At 34.5% G+C, this 24,414-nt stretch overlaps 1 protein-coding gene across 1 annotated transcript in view; it reads right to left on the reverse strand.

The window, feature by feature from the left end:
• Nucleotides 1-16,167: 16,167 nt before the first annotated feature.
• LOC114329260 (uncharacterized) overlaps nucleotides 16,168-24,414 on the reverse strand; it is a 94,222-nt gene continuing 85,975 nt past the window's right edge. The window contains exons 8-9 of the mRNA XM_050653133.1: nucleotides 17,027-17,328; nucleotides 16,168-16,409 (exon numbers count right to left, since the gene is read on the reverse strand). Coding sequence (XP_050509090.1) covers nucleotides 16,168-16,409; nucleotides 17,027-17,328 — 544 coding nt within the window. The remainder of the gene's footprint in view (nucleotides 16,410-17,026; nucleotides 17,329-24,414) is intronic.

Here is a 24,414-nt window from a genome sequence, read left to right on the forward strand (position 1 = left end):
ATTTTTTTATAAATCTTCAATTTGTCTTCACCAACAATAATCTGTAAGTTAGAAACTCATAGGATGTACAGGGCCGCTTCAGCTCTAAATGTTTATAACGAAATATGCCCCTTTATTTCCAAACCCAAACATTATCTCGGCTTCAGTTGGTCGTAGAAATTTTTTATTTTTTTATAAATCTTTGTTTTATCTTTAGCAACAATAATCTGTAAGTTAAAAACTCATAGGATGTACAGGGCTGCTTCAGCTCTAAATGTTTATAACGAAATTTGCCCCCTTATTTTCAAACCCAAAAATTAGAGGTTTAAAAATGTTTTACGCATTTATTTACATCAGAATATGAAAATATAACTCTTTAGAGGGAGATCAGATGTTTCACCAACTCTCTACGATTTTTTTTTTCAAAAAGTTATAGCCTTCGACATTTGACCTCTTGGGATAAACAATTTATAATATCTAAGCAACAAATTCGTTAATCTGGCTTTACAATTTTTTTTTATGTTTGGAATTGAAAGATCTTTATTTTAAAGCTTTAAAAAATAAAAAAAATATTTGTACAATAAATAATGCAATTGTAAAAACAGTTATTTTGGACTTTTCGCAGGCTGTTTTGCAATAACCAATTAACCAAATTAAACTTACCGTACCTCAAATTGTAGGTTTTTTAATTTACTACAACTTTCTATTAAAAAGTTTTTCTCTAAAATCAATATCCTAAGCTACAAAATTAAAAATTAATAAAAATTGCAAATTTAACAAATGAAAATCGCAATTAAAAAAAAAGCGCTCAATATTTTTGGTTACATTTTAGTAGAAGTTATTCCTGGCATCGTCCTTTACAACACCTGATAGGTTTCAAAAATTCCTGAATTATATCCTGAAATCGACCTATTTTTCACCCACAGCCTGGGGTATTAGTACAAAAGTTGATAATAACCGAAATACGGGGTGTCAAAGTTAAACTTTTATTTTATTTATTTTTGACTATTTCCTGACAGGCATGGGACAACAACACGAAATTTGGTAAGTGGTGCTGGTACTGTACACCGTACTAAGTTATGTTAAACAAACGTTTCTGGCAACTACCAGAGGCGTACGACGGGAAAACGTGAATGGTTCAACCTTGCCAAATTCTACGCCACTGGCGGAATTTCTATTTTAGTACAATTTTTTGATTCTCCAGTACTTTCTATCTAAATAACATACTCCTCATTCGTAACGATAAAGCCATTCATTTTCGAGATATTTGAAGTTAAAACGAATGAGCATAATACATTAATCAAAATAAGTGTGCCTTTTCATTTTTAACTTCAAATATCTCGAAAACTAATGACTTTATCGTTACCAATGAAGAGTATATTATTTGCATAGAAGGTATTGGAAAATCTAAAAATGATGCTAAAATAGCAGTTTCATGTTTGGCGTAGAATTTGGGAAGTGTCAACCATTCACTTTCCCCTGTCGTACGCCTCTGGTAGTACCCAGAAACGAGTATTTACCATAAGGTAGGGTATACACTGTGTACAGTGCCTACACTTTCTGCCAAGTATCATAAGGATATGTCAAATTGTTTTATAGTACCGGGCTCACGGCTCACATAGTTCTTAAAGTTTTAAATAAAGAAAAGATTATTAAAAAAAAGAATACTTTAAAATAATTTGACATATCCGTGTCATATTTAACAGACAGTGTAGGTACTGTACACCCTACTAATTTATGGTAAATAGTCGTTTCTGGTTACTACCAGAAGCGCACGACAGGGGAAAGTGAATGGTTGACCCTTCCCAAATTCTACGTCACTGATGAAACTGCTATTTTAGGATAATTTTTAGATTCTCCAATAATTTCTATGCAAATAATATACTTTTCATTCGTAACGATAAAGTCGTTAATTTTCGAGGTATTTGAAGTTAAAAATGAAAAGGCACACTTATTTTGAATAATGTAATATAGTCCTTCGTTTTTAGCTTCAAATATCTCGAAAAATAATGGCTTTATCGTTACGAATAAAGAGTATGTTATTTACATAGAAAGTATTGGAGAATAAAAAATTCCTCCCCTTATCTTATCCTGAATTATCCTGAATACCTGATTATGATTATTATTATGATTTCGTATTCTTTGCTCATTTGTCTCAATACTTCTCTGGTAGTTTTCTTTTGTGTCCATGTTATTCTAAGTATCCTTTTGTAATACCACACTTCAAATCACCGTACTTTATCTATTTTTTCTTGCTTCAGTGTCTAGCTTTCAAGTCTATATTGTTGTATCGAAAACACGTAACATCTCAAGAGCTCTTACTCTCAGTTCTAATGTAAGATCTTTATTGCAGAGAACTGTTTGCAATTTTAAAAACGCATTTCTTGCTATCTTTATCCTGGCCCATATTTCTGTTGTTTGATCATTATTTTCTAAAATTCAGGTTTCCAGATATTTGTATTTATCAACCCTTTCTATCGGTTCATCTCCCAAATATAGGTTTGTTTGTATATTTGAGTTTTATCATAAATTTAGTATTTTTGTATTAATTTTTAGTCCAAATTTTTCACAGAAACTGTAATTTATTTTGCTTAGTAGTATCTAGTTGGAGTTGTTCTGCAGAACTTGCCCTAATCATGACGCGCGTTACGTATAGAGAATGCCATACTCAGACGATATAGAGAATATGTAATTAGGGAATCCGATCCTATATCCTATATACGTAAAAAAGTGAAGAAGGTGAAGAGATCACATGTTATTTCACAAATCTTAAGACATCGACTTAATGTCGACTACGTTTTAATATTCAATGTAGCTGTAATGTAATTTAGAGGTCTTTACTCCTATTGAAGTGGCTAGTTTCAAATGCTTGTACACTGGACGGTCACACTGATGATGGTCATGTTTGACCGTAAACGTTTTGTACAATTTCTACTACCTTGTGGATAAATTTTAAGGAATTTTTGAATAAATTCATATACCTAAATATAACATAAGTGTTTACTCCATTCTACGTTGTTTTATCGAAGGTATACAGCCAACTACAGAGTTTACACTTTTTAAAGTTTTAAAAAACTAATAAGTCAAAAATATCACGGTACTCGATAAATATTTAAAAGATTTTTCTATCATCGTCATTTGTAATTGTTAGCACGTGATTGGTGTTAAGGGCATGGGCGCAAACTGTCGTCTGTCAAAATGTTCAACGTGTTTTAATTGTATTCATTTTTTACGAATCCTGAAAAAACTAATAAGTATTTTTGAAACATTTAATCGCAAAATTAAACAATGTATTATTACAGAGTTTCTTATAGTAACAAAAAATTTTCATTTGAATGAGATATAATATTTGAAATTAAAAGTCTCACTAAATTTTCCCTTTTTTTCACCCCTTGTAACTTAGTAAAATAAACACTATAGAAGTTTTCAGGTACTTTCGGCCCTCGGTAATAATGTAATCTTTAATTGTGCGTTTAAATTTTTCAAAAATATTTATTCGTTTTCTCAGGACTCGAAAAAAAAATGTATACATTTAAAACACATTGAAAATTTTGACAGGCGACATTTTGCGCCTATACCCTTAAGTGGAAATAATATAAGATTATTTAAATTTTAAAAAGCGTATTTTATTTATACTGGATTAGTATTTACAACAGTTTGTAAAACGAAAGTTTAATCAGTAAATATACAAAGACGGACAGTATTTTTTAAGTTATTTGATGTACACGTTATTTGATCTAACATTGTAAAATATGTACAACACTGAACAATAAAAATATATTTTTGGAATCTGTTCATCGACTTATCAGTGTAATAATAAAGAGGTTGATGTTTAAGTGTGGTAAAAGCTGCTAAGCATTAAAAAGCGCATACTTTGCTGCTGGCGAGGATATCTGAAGGAGGTTATTTAAACATTTCATAAAGGTTTCGTGGACGTTTGATATTAAGTTAGAAATAATGAATAAGTACCAAGACACAAAGAAGTGATTTATGCATATCGGTCGACAGCTACAATTCTCATGATCTTTCAAAACTTCATGAAATAAAACAAAAATTGAGGTTTTTAAAACTGTGTGATCAATTTGTTAGATAACAAAATGTAGCTAACAAAATATTAAAGCGATAAAAATACAAAATTAATTCAAAATTCTAAACATGTGAATAATATTTCTGAATATGTTTCAGATAATGCTTAGGAAGTAAAACAGTCATCTAGTAAGTTTCAGATAATATGTCTAGGAAGTAAAATAGTCATCTGTGATAAAAGATAAGAAGTTTGTTATAAAGACTAGATACCTTTGTAATGCTGATTTATTGACATTAAAAAAATATTTATTCTGGAAAATGGTCTGTTCATTTTGATGAAAGCTACATATTGAAATCGGCCGATTACCTACTAAAATTATATAATTGTGATAAATTGATAGGCTGGGCTGATTATCGGAGAATAGGCCATTTTTGGGAAAAATTATTTACCAGCAATTTTATTGCTGGAATCGAATTATAAGATCCTATATATTAATAATATAGGTATGCAAAGTTCTCAGATAGTGTGCTACTTTTTTTATAAACAAAATGGCGCCCGAAAATCGTGTTTTTTTCAATTATTGCTCTATAACTCCGAAGATTTTAACTTTACAACAAAAACACCCAAATAAAAATTCACCGTAATTCAATTCTGCATAGAGACGTGTTTTTCCCGATCTGCTCCGACTAAAATTTTCCTCGGAAAATGCGGGTTTTCCCAACAAAATCTTTAATTTTCAAATAAAATTTTAGATAAGTAATTATCTAACAATAATTAAATAATTTGGTGACTTAAAGCCTTCTTGGTTTAGATTATAGTTCCAGAACCCGGTGAAAATTAAGCGAATGTTTTAGCAACAATTAAATTGTTAATTAATAATTAACGGTCGCAATAATAACCAAAATATTTATGATACACTGATCAAACTTTGAAATCTTATAAAGATGAGATACCTATTTAACATTTTGTCGACAAAATAAAATTTTTTTATTTTTTTTGCATCCTTTTTAAATGTTAAAAAAATAGTTAAACAAATTAACGTTTCTCAGAAACTTTTTATTATGTTATAATTTAAAAAAATAGCTAAAATGCGCATTTCAAATATCTGACAATGAATGCTTTAAAACTTTTTTGCAACCATTTGCAAAAAAGTTTTGAAACAGCAAAGTAAACATACGATTACTACGGTGTTTATAATTTTTTTTTAATTCTTTCAAAGCGTAGAAGTGAGTTTAAAGTACAAGCTAATTATTTACAAAAAATATCGATTATCAGTTTAATGGTTATATTTTAATTAAAGATTATAAATATATTTTTTTGTAATTTACACGCCCGAAAGTAGACTAATACAGTACTGTAGCTAAAATTTTCACTCGGAGCGACGATCGGCCGCGCGACGTACACTTTTAATAAATAATGTATGCTGCGTGTCAGTCGCTTCGAGTGAATATTTTAGCTCCGACTCTGTATCAGGCCTACTTTTGCGCTAAAAATTACAAAAAAAGGTATTTTTAATCTTTGATTAAAATATAACCATTGCACTAATTTTTGACATTCTTTGTGAGTAATTAGATTGTACCATAGACTCACTTTTAAGCTTTGAAACAATTAAAACAAATTATAAACAACGGAGAATCGTATATTTATTTTGCTGTTTCATACCTTTTTTTGCAAATGGTTGGAAAATTTTTTAAAAGCATTCATTTTCAAGACCTATGAAATACGCATTTTAAGAATTTTTTAAAATTAGAATATAATAAACAATTTCTGAGAAATGTTAATTTCTTTATAACAATTTTTTTAAACATTTGAAGGTTATGCAAAAAAATGAAAAATTTATATTTTGTCGACAAAATATTAAAAAGACATCACACCTTTATAATCTATCTAAGTTTGATCAATGTCTCATAATTATTTTGGTTGTTATTGCGACTGTAAATTGTTAGTTAACAATTGAATTGTTGCTAAAATATTCGTTTCATTTTCACCGGCTTCTGAATGTATAAGCTATACCAAGAAGGCTTTATTTCACCAAGCTATATAATTATTAATAAATAATTACTGGCCCAAAAAATTTATTTGAAAATTCGAGATTTTGTTGGGAAAACCCACATTTTCCGAGGAAAATTTTCATCGAAGCAAATCGGGAAAAACATGCCTCTATGTAGAATTAAATTGGGGTGAATTTTTGTTTGGGTGTTTTTGGTGTAAAGTTAAAATCTTCGGAGTTATAGAGCAATTATTGAAAAAAATACGATTTGTCGGCGCCATTTTGTTTATAAAAAAGTAGCAAACTATCTGCGGACTTTGCATACCTATATTAATAATATATAGAATCTTATAATTCGATTCCAGCAATAAAATTGATGTTAAATAACCTTTCTTTGTACTTTACTAATTAGACCAGCGTATTATAACTATTTTTTTTTTTTTCAAAATTTAAAGATTATGCAAAAAAAAAGAAAAATTTATATTTTGTCGATAAAATATTAAATATAGTCCAGTCGGGTTAGACAAATAGCAGGCCTAACCTTGCAATAGGAGCTGCCCCAAATTTTATTTTTCTAATCTTTAGGGAGGATCAATATTAGTAAAAATTTAAAATCTCGACTGAATTCCACCGTTGCTTTAGCCGCCATCTTGATTTTAAACGAGAACAGTTTTTACTCAATATCTCCGCCATTTTCAATTTTTTGACAAAAACTGTAGAAACTGAAATTGTTGAAAATGAGATTTTCTATAATTTCATTTATTATAATTTTTTTCGTGCGGTCGATATTTTCCGAGTTATGAGGGGAAAGTAGTGAGAGTTAGAGCATCAATATTTAATTATTGAATTATCCCGTTTATTATTAGTTTTACAACAAATATGTACCTACATAAAAATGAAAAGAATTAAATTCTACACCATTTTGATCTCTTTCATTTTTTTGCTAAAATTAATAATTAAGGTAGTACGTATGCGGTAATGGCGCGAGCGTAAGACCGGATTGATTTTATAGCAATTGTTTTTGTTCAATCTCTACGCCATTTTTAACTAAAATTGTTCAAAATAAAATTTCCTACTATTTCTTTTTAACAATTTTTTTCATGCGGTTGATATTCTCCGAGTTACATGGGAAAATAGTAAAAAGTGGTGGGGGAAGCATAATTATTGAATTGAATTTTGTTTCCGAGCTGCCCCAAATTTTATAATTCTATCCTTTAGGAGAGATCAATAGTAGTGTAAATTTAAAATCTCGACTAAATTCCGCGGTTGCATTAGCCGCCATATTAATTTTAAATGAGAACTGTTGTTGCGTAATATCTCCGCCATTTTCAACTTTTAAACATAAATGGTGGGAAAGAAAATTATTGAAAATGCAATTTCCTACAAGTTCTTTGGCACAATTTTTTTATACGATCAATATTTTCCGAGTTAAGGGGGAAAATAATGGAAGCGGAGGGGAAGCATAATTATTGAATTGTCTCATTTATTATTAACTTTACGACATAATTGTACATAAACAAAAATAAAGAGAATTATATTTTATACAATTTTTGAAACTTCCAATGAAACATCAACCAAACTAAGTATATAAAAGACATAAAAAGGCATTATATGCATTAAGTTCACTTAATTTTATTAACTAGCGGGTTTGATTGGTTGAATTTGTCTGTCGATATTTTAAGTTTTATGTCAGCTAATATATCGTGAATAATTTTTTTTTTAATTTTGGATCCTGTTGGGGGAAATTTTCCCATTTCCCCCCTTGTAGACCCGCCACTGGTTCTCTCGAAAAATTGTAGTAAATCGTAATTGCAACAATTTCAGTTCTTACACTTTTTGTCGAAAAGTTGAAAATGGCGGAGATATTGAACAAAAACAATTGCTACAAAATCAATCAGGTCTTACGCTCGCACCTTTACCACATACGTACTACCTTAAATATTGATTTTATCAAAAAAATGTACGGCATCAACATTATACAAAATTTAATTCTCTTCATTTTTGTATAGGTATATATTTGTTGTAAAACTAATAATAAACGAGATAATTCAATAATTCAATAATTATGCTACAACTGTCACTATTTTCCCCTCATAACTCGGAAAATATCGACCGCGCGAAAAAAGTTATAATAAATGAAACTATAGAAAATCGCATTTTCAACAATTTCATTTTCTACACTTTCGTCAAAAAATTGAAAATGGCGGAGATATTGAGCAAAAACCGTTCTCGTTTAAAATCAAGATGGCGGCTAACGCAACGGCGGAATTCAGTCGAGATTTTAAATTTATACTAATACTGACCCTCCCTAAAGATGGAAAAATAAAATTTGGGGCAGCTCCTAATGCAAGGTCAAGTGCTATCCCGACTGGGCTAATAAGCATCTCATCTTTATAATCTTTATAAGTTGGATCAATGTATCATGATTATTTTGGTTATTATTGCAATCGTAAATTGTTAATTAACAATTGAATTGTTGCTAAAATATTCGTTTAATTTTCACCGGCTTCTGGAATTACAATCTATACCAAGAAAGCTTTGATGTCACTAAGTTATTTAATTATTGATTAATAATTACTTACCTAAAACTTTATTTGAAAATTCGAGTTTTTGTTAGGAAAACCCGCATTTTCCGAGGAAAATTTTCGTCAGAGCAAATAGTGAAAAACATATCTCTATGCAGAATTTAATTGCGGTGAATTTTTATTTGGGTGTTTTTGTTGTAAAGTTAAAATCTTCGGAGTTATAGAGCAATAATTGAAAAAATACGATTTGTCGGCGCCATTTTGTTTATAAAAAAAGTAGCACACTATCTGCGGACTTTGCATACCTATATTATTAATATATAGGACCTTATAATTCGATTCCAGCAATAAAATTGCTGGTAAATAACTTTTCCATGAATTTTGCTAATTAGCCTAGAGTTTAAATGTGTAAAATGATAATCTAACATGCGATTTGTAAATTTTTGTATCAAAATATCAAATAAAGCCTCAAATATTGTGGTTGTTGTGTTGAACCACATACGTATATTTTTCAGATAGGAAATCCTTCGCTTTTCTGGTTTTAGTTTTCCTTCTACCTTTTACTGTAAAATTAATTGGTTGCAGCAATCCATATATTTCGATGTTCCTCATGATATTCCTCATGATGTGACCAAAGTGTAAACTTAAGATAAATAAATATAAGAATTCGATGAGTTTGTAATATCAGTCGCTTAGTTAAACTTGATCTAACTCGAAACACTGTTATAATGGCCCCAAATAGAAACGACGAATGTGGAATGTCTGGATGTAGAATGCAAAATATTTATGAGCGTAGGTTGAGATAACTGCGTTATGTGCATTCTTCTTTTACTTTAAAAAGAAGTTTGGACTTTGGACTTATTATTGTGGACTTATTCTCTTGTTATCATAATTATCGTGTACCCGTTACTATCAACTGATATACGTAGGCCTCCTCCAAGCTTCTTTAAGTTACTTGATTCTGGGATGTCATCATTCTGTGTATTGGTATTCTAACATAACTTTAGTCCGTCCGTCGTTCGACGTGCTCGTTACATAACGTGTTCATCTTAATTTAATTGTATGTATATGTTTCACTATGTCTTTGACCTTCGTTCTTTGTCTTAAGATGTTATTATATTCTGTATCTTTTAATGATTCCGAGAATGACTTATATGGCTCTTTAAGCTACTCTTAAAACATTCGCTGCCGTTTTTGCTACTGTTAAAATATTAACACGCATTGTTTACACACTTTTCTCTTTATACATGTAGGTAACTGACATATTTCTTCAAAATTAGCCTTAGGTGTTTGTTTTCTTCAATTTTTGTTTCGTGCCCAAGCCATTGGTACACATGATATCGTCGCCTATTCTGATGATTTGTGCGAGCACTTATTGCTTCATGAAGTATTAGAGTTTTGGTGGCATTACTGTATATGTGTAGGTATTTAATAAGCCTTCTATATCAGTAATATCTTCTATGTATATGCTGCCATTATATGCTCTTATTAACAAATGACTTTATTTTATACAATCTTTCTTCTTCTTCTTCTTCTTCTTCTTCTTCTTAATGTGCCCTATCATGGCACTATGATGTTATTACCATGGCGAAACTGTCTCTGTCTCGAGCTATTGTAAATAGTTGCTCTGCTTTCTTTATACCTCTCCACTCCCTGATATTCCTCAAACAAGAGGCCTGTTTTCTACCAATTCTTCTGCTTCTGCGTGCTTCGATTTTAGCCATCATAATAATTTGAAGAATATTATATCTGTCTTCCCTTACTACGTATCCAAAATAAGTTAACTTTCACACTTGATATTATCAAGCAGCTCGAGAGTAGCATTTGCTCCTTCAAGGACTGCCACGTTTGTCAGCATAGCCTTCCATGGCATTTTTAATGTACATCTGTGCAGCCACATTTCAAAGGCCTCCGAACGATTAATGGTGGATATTTTTAATGTCAATGCTTCGACACCATACAATATTTACTGTCTTTAAATAACATATTTACCTTAAATGCTAGATTTGATATGTTTAAATAAAAATTAACCTTTTTATTTTTAATGTGTCGTACACAATTTTGAGCGTAGACTATTCCTCTGGATGTATATCATTAAGAGCAGACAGACATAATGAAGCCTTCATTTTAACATCGACTCTAACCGAGTATGTCCAGAGGACCTGTACTATACATTATAATATAAGAAGTCGTGGTTTTCCAGTACATTCGAAGCAGTGACCTAAGCAAATTTTTTATTGATTTAGTCAGGATCTCGGGCACGTTATTTGGCACCAGTCATTTACCTCTGAGTCAATTAAACTTCAAAGTTTAATAGCATATTAATGAAGTGAGTAGTTCTATAGTATCATCTAATTTTGGTAAAAACAAAACAACTGTCCACGGAAAGCTAACGATGAACACTTACCGTTTCATTAACCAGTTCATTTTACCGAATTTTGAAAAAATCTTCGTCTTCTTCAAGTACCATGTCCGTTGCGAAAGTTGGCTATTAATATGGCAATGCTGATATTCCTTACAGCACTTTAAAATCATTCGACTGATACTACTGGCAAGGATCACCGTGTCATCGGCATTTCTTTTATTGTTCGTTCTTCTTCTTCACGTGCCATATCAGAATTATCCGACGTTGGCGATCACCATTGCGAAGGCTTCTCGATCTTCTGCAATATGGAATAGTTGTCTTGCATTTGATATCTGAGTCCATTCACGAATGGTTTTTAACCAAGAAACTTGTTTTCTTCCTACACCTCTTCGGCACTCTATTTTGCCTTTAAGGATCAATTGTAATATTTTATATCGACTTCCCCTCACTATATGTCCCAGATAAGACATTTTTCGGTGTTTAGCAGTCTTTAGCAGTCTTTAGCAGTTTTCTATCTTTGTTGACCTTCCTATATTGTTGACCTTCCTTTGTTGACCTTCCTATATTGTTCGTTACCTTACTTATTATTCGTTATACCTTATTGTTCGTTTATTTTTATGTCCTCATTTGCATTTCCATACATTTTTTAAGTATTTCCTCGAAATAAATATGAAATCGGAGTGGAGATAAGGTACACCCCTGCTGGACGCATCTTTTGATCTCCACGCTTTCAGTAAGTTCATTGCCAATTTTTACTCTTGCCGTTTGACCCAAGTGTAGGTTTGCCACAATCCGAATATTCTTGTCGTCAATACCTGTCTTTCGTAGAATATATATTAATTGTTCGTGAATTACATTGTCAAATGCTTTTCTAAAATCCACAAAGCACAAATACACATCCTTATCAACGTCTCTACACGGCTGTATAAACACCTGGAGAGCGAAAACTGCCTCTCTATTTTTAAGTGCTTTCCGCCAGCCAAACTTCAATCTATCAATATTTGATTCACATTTATCATAATATTCTTCTATGACTGCTCTTGGTAAACGCTTTAAATATACGATTGATCAAGCTTATAAGTCGGTAGTTATCACGGAGTTGGGCAATTGGTTTCTTCGTGATTATCATAAATGTCGACTGCAACCAGTTCTCCGGGATTTTACCGCTATTATTATGTCGTTAAAAAGTACAACTAGATTGTCAATGAATTGTTTGTCTGATTTACATAGGGTTTTTCACAAAAGTAGATTGTCCGGACTAGCTGCTTTTTTGTTTTTTAGTGCTGCAAAGGCATCTTCTATCTCCGATTTAAGGATATTAAGGTACTGCTTCTCTTTTTGTGTAGACATGACTCTGTATGTTTTTTCAATGTGCCTCTAGTAAGTTGTCGTTCCATCGTTTTCATAGTCTTCCCACTGATCATCTTCCTATTGGGGAACCGTCTTTCGCTGTCCTGACTATCCTATTTGTTGTCATTCGGCTTATGTGGATATTTCATTTGATTTTTCTGTTTCTTACTCAGTTATTAATGTTATACCTTGCATCTACGTCGTATATCTGTACTTCTAGCTCTGTCCCATCGATTTTTCGAAGGGATTTCATCTACGCTGTTTCGAGCACTCTTTTTGTCATCTCTGTGTCGGGTCGTGTTTCTGCCGCATATGTTATTATTGGTCTGATGACTGTTTTGTAAATTCTACCTTTCATTTCTTTTCCGATATTTTTATTTCTCCATAGTGTGTCATTCAGGCCACCTGTGGCTCTGATTGCTCTATTCACTTGATTTTTCACTACTGTTTAGAGCCTTCCGTAGCTAGATAGTGTGATGCCTAGGTATTTAAATTCCATCACTTGTTCTATTATTAGACCTTCCAGCTCCAATTTACATCTTATTGGATCTGCTGTTATACCCATGCATTTTGTCTTTTGTGAGGAAATTAACATGTTAAATTTTATGGCGATTATATTAAATTGGTGCAGCATACGTTGTAAATCTTCTTCACTTTGAGAGATTAGTATTGCATCGTCCGCATAGCAGATTATTTTAAGTTGTTTTTCTCCCATTTGGTATCCTTTTTTTGTTCTTACTTTTTTTATTATTTCGTGCATGATCAGGTTAAACAATAAAGGACTCAAGGAATCCCCCTGTCTTATCCCATTGCCGGCTTGAATTGGGTCAGTTAATTCATCGTCCACTTTTACTTTTATTGTGTTGTGCTGGTAGATGTTTGCGATCGTTTTAATTATTCCTAGTGGTACCTACCTCTAGTATAAAAAATGGATAACGTCCTTTAATGTGACCCTCTCAAACGCTTTCTTAAGGTCCACGAAACATAAATATGCCGGTTTGTTGTATTCCATCGATTCCTGTTGAACTTACCTCATTATAAATATAGCGTCAATGCAAGACAATCCCGACCTAAAACCTTGTTGTTCTTCTGCTAATGTTATAATTTCATTCAATTTGTTTGCTATCACTTTGGTTGTTAATTTTATTGTGGTGTTTAATAAGTTAATTCCTCTGTAATTCTCCGGGTCCGATTTGTCTCCTTTTTTGAAGAGAGGTATTAGGATGCTTGATCTCCATTTTTGTGGTATTCTGTTTTGTTCTATTATTTTTTGTATTAGTTTTAATAGTTGTTTAGTTAGATCTTGAACTCCGTACTTTAGGAGTTCGTTGGATATTCTGTCCTCTCTTGGAGATTTTCTATATTTTAATTTTCTTAATGCTTCCTTTACCTCTCCCCCGTCGATGTTTATTTCTTCGTTTGTTGTAACTTCAGGTGTTCGTGGTTCATTATCGTCGCCTTTAGCAAATAAAGATCGGAAGTACATGTTTTCTTCTGAATGTATTTCGCTTTTGTTAATTCGTTCATCTCCTTTCTTTGCCCTCTGATCATTCTCCATACTTCTTTATGTGTTCCGTAGAAGTCGTGTTCCATCTGTTTTGAGAAACTCTGCCAGTGCTCCCTTTTTATTTGCCTCACTAAAGTATTCGTTTCGTTTCTGATTCGTTTGTAGCGGTTGTATGCCTGTTGTGTTTGTTTCGTTCGGTATTGTAAAAAGACTTTCTTCTTTCTTCACATTTTATCTTAACTTCCTCTCTAAATATCGGGGTTTTCTTCTTTAATATCTGGGTATTCTTACTTTTCTCTCTCCAAGTGATTCTGTTGCAGCGTTGATTATGTTATTTTTAAGTTGTTGCCAGCTTCCATCGATGTTATCGTTTTCTAATATTCCATTCTCAGCAATCTTCTCTGATATTCTTTTCCTGTATAAGTATTCCGTGGATTCCGTATGTAGTTCTTCGACCTTGATTTTTGTTTGTGTTGGTGCTGCCCTCTGGCGTGTGAAATATTTCATAATGATTCATATTTTACATAATACTAAGCTATGGTCGCTTCCTACATCTGCTGAGTCGAGGCATCTTACGTCGATTATTTTTGATTGATTTATATCTCTGTTGGTTACAACATAATCTATCAAAGATCTTTGTCCACGGGTATTATTGAATGTACATTTGTGTTGGTCTTTGTGGTCAAAAAATGTGTTGTTTATTCTAAGTTCGTTATTCGTGCAGAAGTTTATCATCAGTTCTCCATTCTCGTTTTTAACATTTTCATTGTGTTTTTGCTTAATTCCGAGTATTACTTGTTCACCTATTCGAGCGTTAAAATCCCCCAGTATTATCATCTTCCTTCTAACTTGATCTACTGCTTGGTGTAATTCGCCATAAAAGATTTCCCTTGTTTGAGGCTTGTTATTTTCTGTGCCGTATACTCCGATGATATTCAGGTCTTCCTTTTCCATTCTAATTTTTGCTGTGACAATTTTTTCCGATATATATTGACACTCTTTGATGTGATCTTGGTATTTTTGATGGATTAGTAATGCTACACCTTCTTTGGCCCTGTTTTCTTTTGCTGCTCCACTGTAGATTAGTATACAGTGATGAGCGCGCTAATAACCAGTAAAATAGCACAAAAGATGGAAAACGTATTAAGTTGTGAAATAAAAAGGAATGGAACTAGTCCAAATGGGAAATTTAGCGACATTAACCTGATTATTTCATTCATAGGAGATTCTGACCAATAGAAAACTACAGACATGCAAATTAAGGTGATAATTTTTGATAATCTCCCGTCGTTAAGCATATTACGTCAGATGCCCTTCGTTGCTACGAAAAAATACATTCAGTGACATTAATGACAAATGTTTTAAAAATTATAAAAGTGATGACTTTCAACCGTCAAATACATATTTATAACAACTGTGTGTTTAATTTCACTAATTGGTACTTACATATATAAATTACAATAAAATTTTGGTTTTGAACAGTTTTATTCATCAAATAATCGCAACAAATTGCACTCGAACTCTAAAATTAATATAGAATTTTTGCCCTCGTGACACTTTGACATAATTTCACTCGCCTTCGGCTCGTGAAATTAAAACTGCCAAAGTCACACTCGGGAAAAATTCAATAATTTTAGAGCTCTTGTGCAATTACTACTGAAAATTTACATTATATTGATTGTTTCCCACCTTTAGACGTATCGGACGAGTTTAGCAACTGCCACTTTCACAGTGACAGTTTTCGTTGATATACGCTGTGAGCTTCGCTGGTGTCGCTCCTGGCGGATTACTAATCAACTTTCACTGGTAATTTTTAAATTTATTATTTAATTGTTATCGCTTAATATTTACAACGCAAAAAAGTAATTAAATTATAATCGACTTTTTTAATATTTTGCTAATCATTTTGACGTTCTATTGATAAAATATGAATTTCTTACTTCGGATACTTTCACAATTATCGTGTAGATGGCGGTAAGATTAATATATTAATTTATAATTAGATATTACGGAACATTAAAAAAACTTAAATTCAGTATTTAAAACGTAAGTATATTTAAGGTAAAAATATATACCACAGCTTTGACCAACTAATATTGTTTATAATTAATGTTTTTAATTTTAATTTTAAATTAATCACTTTGACATTTATGTCAAATTTCCGGTAAACGTTTACAAACTTGTCACTAGTGGCGTTCGCGAATTTGTAAATATCCCCTCTACGTACGAGCTCACAGCGTATACTCCACTGATACGTGTAAAGGTGGGAAACAATCAATATAATGTAAATTTATATATTAATATCGCTAAATTTACCAGCTCGACTAGTTTCATTTCTTTTTATCCCACAACTTAATACGTTTTCCGTTTTTTGTGCTATTTTGCCGGTTATTAGCACGCTCATCACTGTATATTCGCCTAATCTTAATTGTCATTTTCCCTTCTTTTTGTTTCCTGTAGAGCGCATATATCTATTTGATCAGTTCTATCTGATGCAAGTAATTTTTCTATGTAGGATTTCCATGTTTTTAAGATCCTTGATAGCTCCGAGATAAGATTTCCATCGTTATCTTTTATGTTGTTGGGTGACTTATTAAATTTCTTCCTGTTTTTCATCGATCTTGTTTTTTTGTGCATATTGCAAGTGTATTTACGTTCGTATTTCTCTGCATTAGTTGAAAATAAACAAAACGTAAACCAAAAAAGTTACCTAAAAGAATTTTATTTTACATGATATAAATTAGGGGCTCATATTACCACCTTATATTATTGTTACATCTTAAGGGAGTATTTAAGGACATAAAGGGCTGTATTAATACTTATGGTCGACAGCTAGATTTATAGAACAGAAAGCGTAGATATATAGGACTACCGCTCCATAAGGTTTGGAAAAGACAAAAGTAACACAATTTTAACGAAAACGTTTCGACACGTAATTTATGATTTAAGTCATTAAATCTATTTAATTTATTGCAATTACTATTATCAGTTTCAAAATTAGTAGATTGAAATTTTTGATCAAGGTATTTACCAAAATAAAACTTCATTATCTTAAACAGTTAACATAACAATTAACTTTAAATAAATTCAATAAATCTACTACACACCATTCAGTATGAAGAGAACTTTCAGCTTGTTAAATATTATTATTAAAAAAACAGTTTTACTTTTTAATTAAAAAAGGATATTACACATTTTTGAAAAACCATTGAATTATAGAACTGTAGCTGACAATTTAACCGCTTATTATGAAATATATTTCTCCTTTCAATGACCCTCTTACCTGTTTGCGTGCTAGAATCAAAGAACGTACTAGAAGTTTCTACAGTCATAGAAGCAATGGTACCATCCATAATCTGCGTAGCCGAATCTCTGCGTCCGCGATACCGCTGGCAGTCATCGCTCTGAGAACTTTGGCGTCGAAAATTTCGGCATCTGATCATTTCCTCTGTGGTTGATTGTCTTCGGAATCCTCTCGCGATGAGGATTTCTTCCGTAGTAGATTGTCTTCTGATTGCTGGTCGGTAGTTTTCAGTAGTCGGTGGGGGTCCTCTATTACAAGGACTTGGATCTCTGCTGGAGCAGCTACAATGGTCAGACAAAAGTAAGTTCCGAATTGAAAGTCATTGATATTGTTCACTTTGTTATTGCTATTAATTTAGTCAAGTTTGTACATATTTTTTATAATGGCTTCAAAAAGCCTAGTTTATAAAGTAGTAAAATAGATCGGTATAAAAATATACGCTTAATCAATTGAACCGAATCTTTGTTCAGATTTGACCTGGAGGCAATTTTTTTTTATTAAGGAAAATTACCGCATCCACCAACAGGTTATTAGCGGCATTACTTGATAAACAAAGGTTAACAATTATTTTAACAAGTAAAAAAATAACTAGATTTTATACAAAATATTGATAGATATTAGATAGTTGAGTAGGTATTTTACTGGACAGTTTTCTCCTAATAAAGCTAGCAGAGTGTTTGGTAGATTGTTCATTGAACGTTCGCGTTGATATTTTGGACACTCGATTAACAGATGGGTAACGGTAAGAGGCGTAGCACATAGGTCACACATGGGACGTTCACTGGCCGAGAGTAAATATGAGTGTGTAATCTTGGTGTGCCCTATACGTAGGCGCGTTAAAACCGTTTGAATAAACCTCGAACTAATACTTGTTTTCCACTGTCGTGTATCTGGTTTTACCGATTTTAGTTTAGATTGCGATAGAAACCATTCGCGTTGCCACTGACCGATCACTTTTTGTTTAAAAAACGTTTTGAGATCTTTAGATACACACTCGCGTACTAATTCGGATATCGCACTTGTTGCTGCATTACGAGAACTTCTGTCTGCCCCTTCATTGCCCATAATCCCTATATGTGATGGGATCCATATAAATTTCGGAGTTGTGTTGTTCTCTTGGGCAATATGTAGCTCAATTTTTATTAGTTTCTCTAAAGGACTTTCAGGATACAGATGCTGGATTGCGAGTAGAGAGCTGAGCGAGTCGGTGAGAAACAGAGGCTTTGAAATATTTGAAAGGTTTGCATGTTTTAGGGCGCGATACAAAGCAAATAGTTCAGCGGTGAAAACGCTTGAACTAGGCGGTAGTTTAAATTGAAAAGTAGACGTTGGAGTTACAAATGCACAACCAATATCTTCACTGGACTTAGAGGCATCGGTGAAGATGTTTGAGCAGTTTAGGTAGTCTCGTTCAAGAATCTCGTTCAGTTTGTTTTTTATAAGTAAGGTGTTAGTGTATTTTTTGGAGAACTCTAGTAAAGAGGTGTTGCAATTTGGGATGTCTATTAACCATGGAGTGGGATATTTGATGTTACAGTGAAACACGTCTGGAATTGTTGCATCGAGTTCATTTAAAATTGATCTTATTCGCATGTAATAAGGTTTTCCGGTACGAGGTCTATTGGAGAAAAAGTCGTGATTATTTTTGGAAAAGGTATTTTCAAATAGTGGATGATCCTTATTGGCAGCTACGGAAGAAGCATGCGAAAGTGTTAAAATTGTCCGCCTATACTGCAATGATGGTTCTCCAGTTTCGGAATATATGCTTTCTATTGGTGAAGTGTGAAAAGCTCCGAGAACGATCCGAAGTGCGGCATTGTGGATTGTATCTAGTGGTTGCCTGGAGGCAATTGTAATCACACAACTGACGTTATGCAATGTTAGTTAACATCACATTGGTCAGTTTCTATGATTTATATTTGACTGTAATTTTAAGTAACGTGTCTTAAAAATGGTGTTTGTTTTTAACAATCCGTCCAAATATGTCAACATCTTAAATCACGCAAGACTAACAAGTCTTAGTCGATTTAAGGAGAAGAAGAAGAGATGGGATGCTCAAAAGCAAAGGAGCATTAAAAATATTGGTGAACTACAAACAGAATACCCACAAATAGGTAAATATAGAATCAATACAACTGGACGAATAGGTAAAAATATTACTAAGGGTTTAACAATATTCTGAAAACGTTTTCTTGAAGCATGTCCAATTTAAATAAGCTTCTAAAATTGTCTACGTATTAGTTTCGTAGGTATTATGTTATTAATGATTATTTATGTTATGATATGTTTGAAGTGTTACACCAAATACTACCTGTGACCACCAATTAGACAGAGGTCCCAGTATACTGAAGTCAGAAGTCATAAAAGCAATACAACAAGCCAAAAACAATAAAGCACCTGGACCAGATCAAATCCCTGTTGAGTTACTTAAACTTTTAGATGAGGAAAACATTACCTACTTGACTACTTTCTACAAAATTTACAACGAAGGAAAAATACCAGATGATTGGTTGGAGTCACTATTTATTACCAAAGAAAAGCAGGCCCAACAAATGCAGCGACTTTAGACTAACCAGTATGATGAGTCACACACTTAAGATACTTTTACGTATTATACAAAACCGAGTATTCCTTCTGTGCGAAACTAGAATGGGTAATAAGCAATTTGGATTTAGAAATGGTCTAGGAACTAGAGAAGCACTATTTTGTATGCGCGTTCTATTACAAAAAAGTTGTGAATTCCGAAAGAACGTTTATGTTTGTTTCATCGACTCCGAGAAGGCATTCGACAGAGTACAACATCATACACTTTTAGATTGCCTGCAGGCAGCAGGACTTGACCACTACGATATAAGACTGCTGAAATACTTATATTACAATCAAGTAGCCTCTATCCAAATTGGAGACAGTCGTACTGAAAAACTGCCGATAAAACGTGGAGTACGACAAGGTTGTGTTTTATCACCCACCCTTTTTAATCTGTACTCTGAAGAAATCTTTAGGGAGGCTTTGGATGACAGACAAGAGAGAGTAAGTCTAGGCGGAGAAGTAATCAACAATATTAGATACGCTGACGATACAGCCATTCTTGCTGAAAATTTAAAAGATCTTCAGACACTACTAAATCTAGTTAGTGAAGCACGTTATCGGAGAGGCCTTAAAATCAACATTTCAAAGACAAAGTGGATGGCAGTTGGAAATATTAATATATATCAAGGTCAGCTTTCTCTTGATGGAGAGGAGTTAGAACGGGTAAATAATTTCAAGTACCTTGTCAGCTGGTTAAATGCAAAATTGTGACTCTGATGAAGAGATAATAACTAGGATCGAAATATCACGAAAGGCTTTTATGACCTGGAAACCAGTTTTATGTAACAGAAACCTGTCGATGAATATTCGAAAGAAGGTGCTGAAATGTTATGTGTGGTCTATCCTATTGTATGGTTGTGAGACGTGGACGTTAAAACCCACAATGCTGAACAAAATAGAAGTATTCGAATTGTGGTGCTATCGACGAGAAAAACAGAATACTTCGGCCATATAATTGGAGGACCTAAATACCATCTGCTTCGCCTTATAATACAAGGAAGAGTGGAGGGAAAGAAATGGATTGGTCGAAAGAAACTTTCATGGCTGCGTAATATTAGACAATGTTGTGGCTGCACAGTAGAAGAATTTTTCGCGCAGCAGCCGATAGAGAGAGATTTCAAGAAATTGTAAACATGATGACGGCCAACGTCTGAATACAGACACGGCACCTAAAGAAGAAGATATTTGAAGTATTATGTCTATATAGTATTGAGCCACAATTCACACACACACACACCCACACACACACACACACACACACACACACACACACACACACACACACACACACACACACACACACACACACACACACACACACACACACACACACACACACACACACACACACACACACACACACACACACACACACACACACACACACACACACACACACACACACACACACACACACACACACACACACACACACACACACACACACACACACACACACACACACACACACACACACACACACACACACACACACACACACACACACACACACACACACACACACACACACACACACACACACACACACACACACACACACACACACACACACACACACACACACACACACACACACACACACACACACACACACACACACACACACACACACACACACACACACACACACACACACACACACACACACACACACACACACACACACACACACACACACACACACACACACACACACACACACACACACACACACACACACACACACACACACACACACACACACACACACACACACACACACACACACACACACACACACACACACACACACACACACACACACACACACACACACACACACACACACACACACACACACACACACACACACACACACACACACACACACACACACACACACACACACACACACACACACACACACACACACACACACACACACACACACACACACACACACACACACACACACACACACACACACACACACACACACACACACACACACACACACACACACACACACACACACACACACACACACACACACACACACACACACACACACACACACACACACACACACACACACACACACACACACACACACACACACACACACACACACACACACACACACACACACACACACACACACACACACACACACACACACACACACACACACACACACACACACACACACACACACACACACACACACACACACACACACACACACACACACACACACACACACACACACACACACACACACACACACACACACACACACACACACACACACACACACACACACACACACACACACACACACACACACACACACACACACACACACACACACACACACACACACACACACACACACACACACACACACACACACACACACACACACACACACACACACACACACACACACACACACACACACACACACACACACACACACACACACACACACACACACACACACACACACACACACACACACACACACACACACACACACACACACACACACACACACACACACACACACACACACACACACACACACACACACACACACACACACACACACACACACACACACACACACACACACACACACACACACACACACACACACACACACACACACACACACACACACACACACACACACACACACACACACACACACACACACACACACACACACACACACACACACACACACACACACACACACACACACACACACACACACACACACACACACACACACACACACACACACACACACACACACACACACACACACACACACACACACACACACACACACACACACACACACACACACACACACACACACACACACACACACACACACACACACACACACACACACACACACACACACACACACACACACACACACACACACACACACACACACACACACACACACACACACACACACACACACACACACACACACACACACACACACACACACACACACACACACACACACACACACACACACACACACACACACACACACACACACACACACACACACACACACACACACACACACACACACACACACACACACACACACACACACACACACACACACACACACACACACACACACACACACACACACACACACACACACACACACACACACACACACACACACACACATGCTCGTATCAACCCCAGCCCCGGGGGACATGTGTTCCAATGGAAAAGTGGAACCCACATGTCCGAAGATCAAACCGGTCACACCCCGTAATAGAGTGGTACCTATCTGACCCCCAAGCTATACCTCCACCCCTCCCCATCGAAGGACATACCGAATGGGGAGGCGTTGACCTTAACGTTACTTTGGATGCCCTGGGTAATGGGAGATCCTTTGTATTACTTCATGTGGTTAAGCCACCCGGTTTTAGGAGTAGCTGGAAGAGCTTTTCTCCCTATTAATGACTAGATTAATTTTTTACTTTACTTTGGACTTGTGTCCTAAAAAAAATATGTTCCGTACATCAAGGTACCGATCTAAATCGGTGTCTCGTTGTCCAGACCGTGTGTGCTCGGTCACTCAGCCGGCGAATTGGCAAAATAAATTTTGTTCTCCTCGACGGCTGAGCGCCCGAAAGGTGTGGCCATCAAGCCCACGTCTGTCGGTACGTGACCTCGATGCTCACGTTCCGCGGCTATGGTCCATTTGACCTACCTGAAGGGTACTTAGTGCCTGAAGGGCGACATATGTCTCTCGATATCATGTGGCTATCTCAATTTTTCATTCTTAAGGGTTTCCTCTATATCCAGCTAACTGCTGTCTAGGCCGTCTATGTACCGTTCTTTGGTTTTCGTCGTAGTTAGTCAATTCTCTTAATAATCTGCTAGGATGGTTCCTGATATTGTTAAATATTTTATGTGCTCTTTCGTCTATCATTCTCAGGACTTTCTTTTGTTGCGTATGTTCAAATACGTATCTTAATATCTATATTCAGAGCTTCCCTGATCATATGGTCTTGGATGGTTTGTATTTTTTTCTTGTTGGTATTACACGTGTGTCCCCATGCGGCTGAGGCGTGTGTTAGTGTTGGCAAAATTATACAATTTGCCATCCTAATCTTTGTCTTAAATCTCAGTTTACTTTTTCGACCTATTAGCGATGAGAGCTGACTCCTAAGATCTTTAGCTTTGTTGATTGTTTGTTTTACGTGTTCTGTAAAAGGTCAGCCTTTTGTCCAACATTACGCCTAGGTATTTTAGACCAGGGCGCATCTGTAAAATTATTAGTACATTTGGACGTTGAGAGGTGACTCAAATTTTTTTGCAGAAATTGCTTGAAAATAAATCAAATAATAATATTTGAGTTATCCTCCCTCTGAAAAAGGACCGGAACATTGTTTAAATAATCAAAATGTCAAAAAATTAAGGAAAAATTCGATTTTTTTCATCGTTTTTTGATTATAACTTTAAAAGTATTTATTTCCGAGAAAAGATGTACTAACATAAAAGTTCCGTAATTAAATTTCCTACAATATAGAATTGGCTATAAATTTAAAAAGTAGTCACCCTTGTTGCAAAATAGCAATAATTGCGAAAAAAACATACAAAAACAAGTACTCGCATTTTACGTTTTTCAACAATTTATGCTACACTTAGGACCTTCATATTTCACCCACAAAAACTATATACAGTCGGAAAAATGAAAGAATACCCATGAACTAACATATAAAACA

Source organism: Diabrotica virgifera, chromosome 6, assembly GCF_917563875.1.
Source record: "Diabrotica virgifera virgifera chromosome 6, PGI_DIABVI_V3a".
Classification (NCBI taxonomy): Eukaryota; Metazoa; Arthropoda; class Insecta; order Coleoptera; family Chrysomelidae; genus Diabrotica; species Diabrotica virgifera.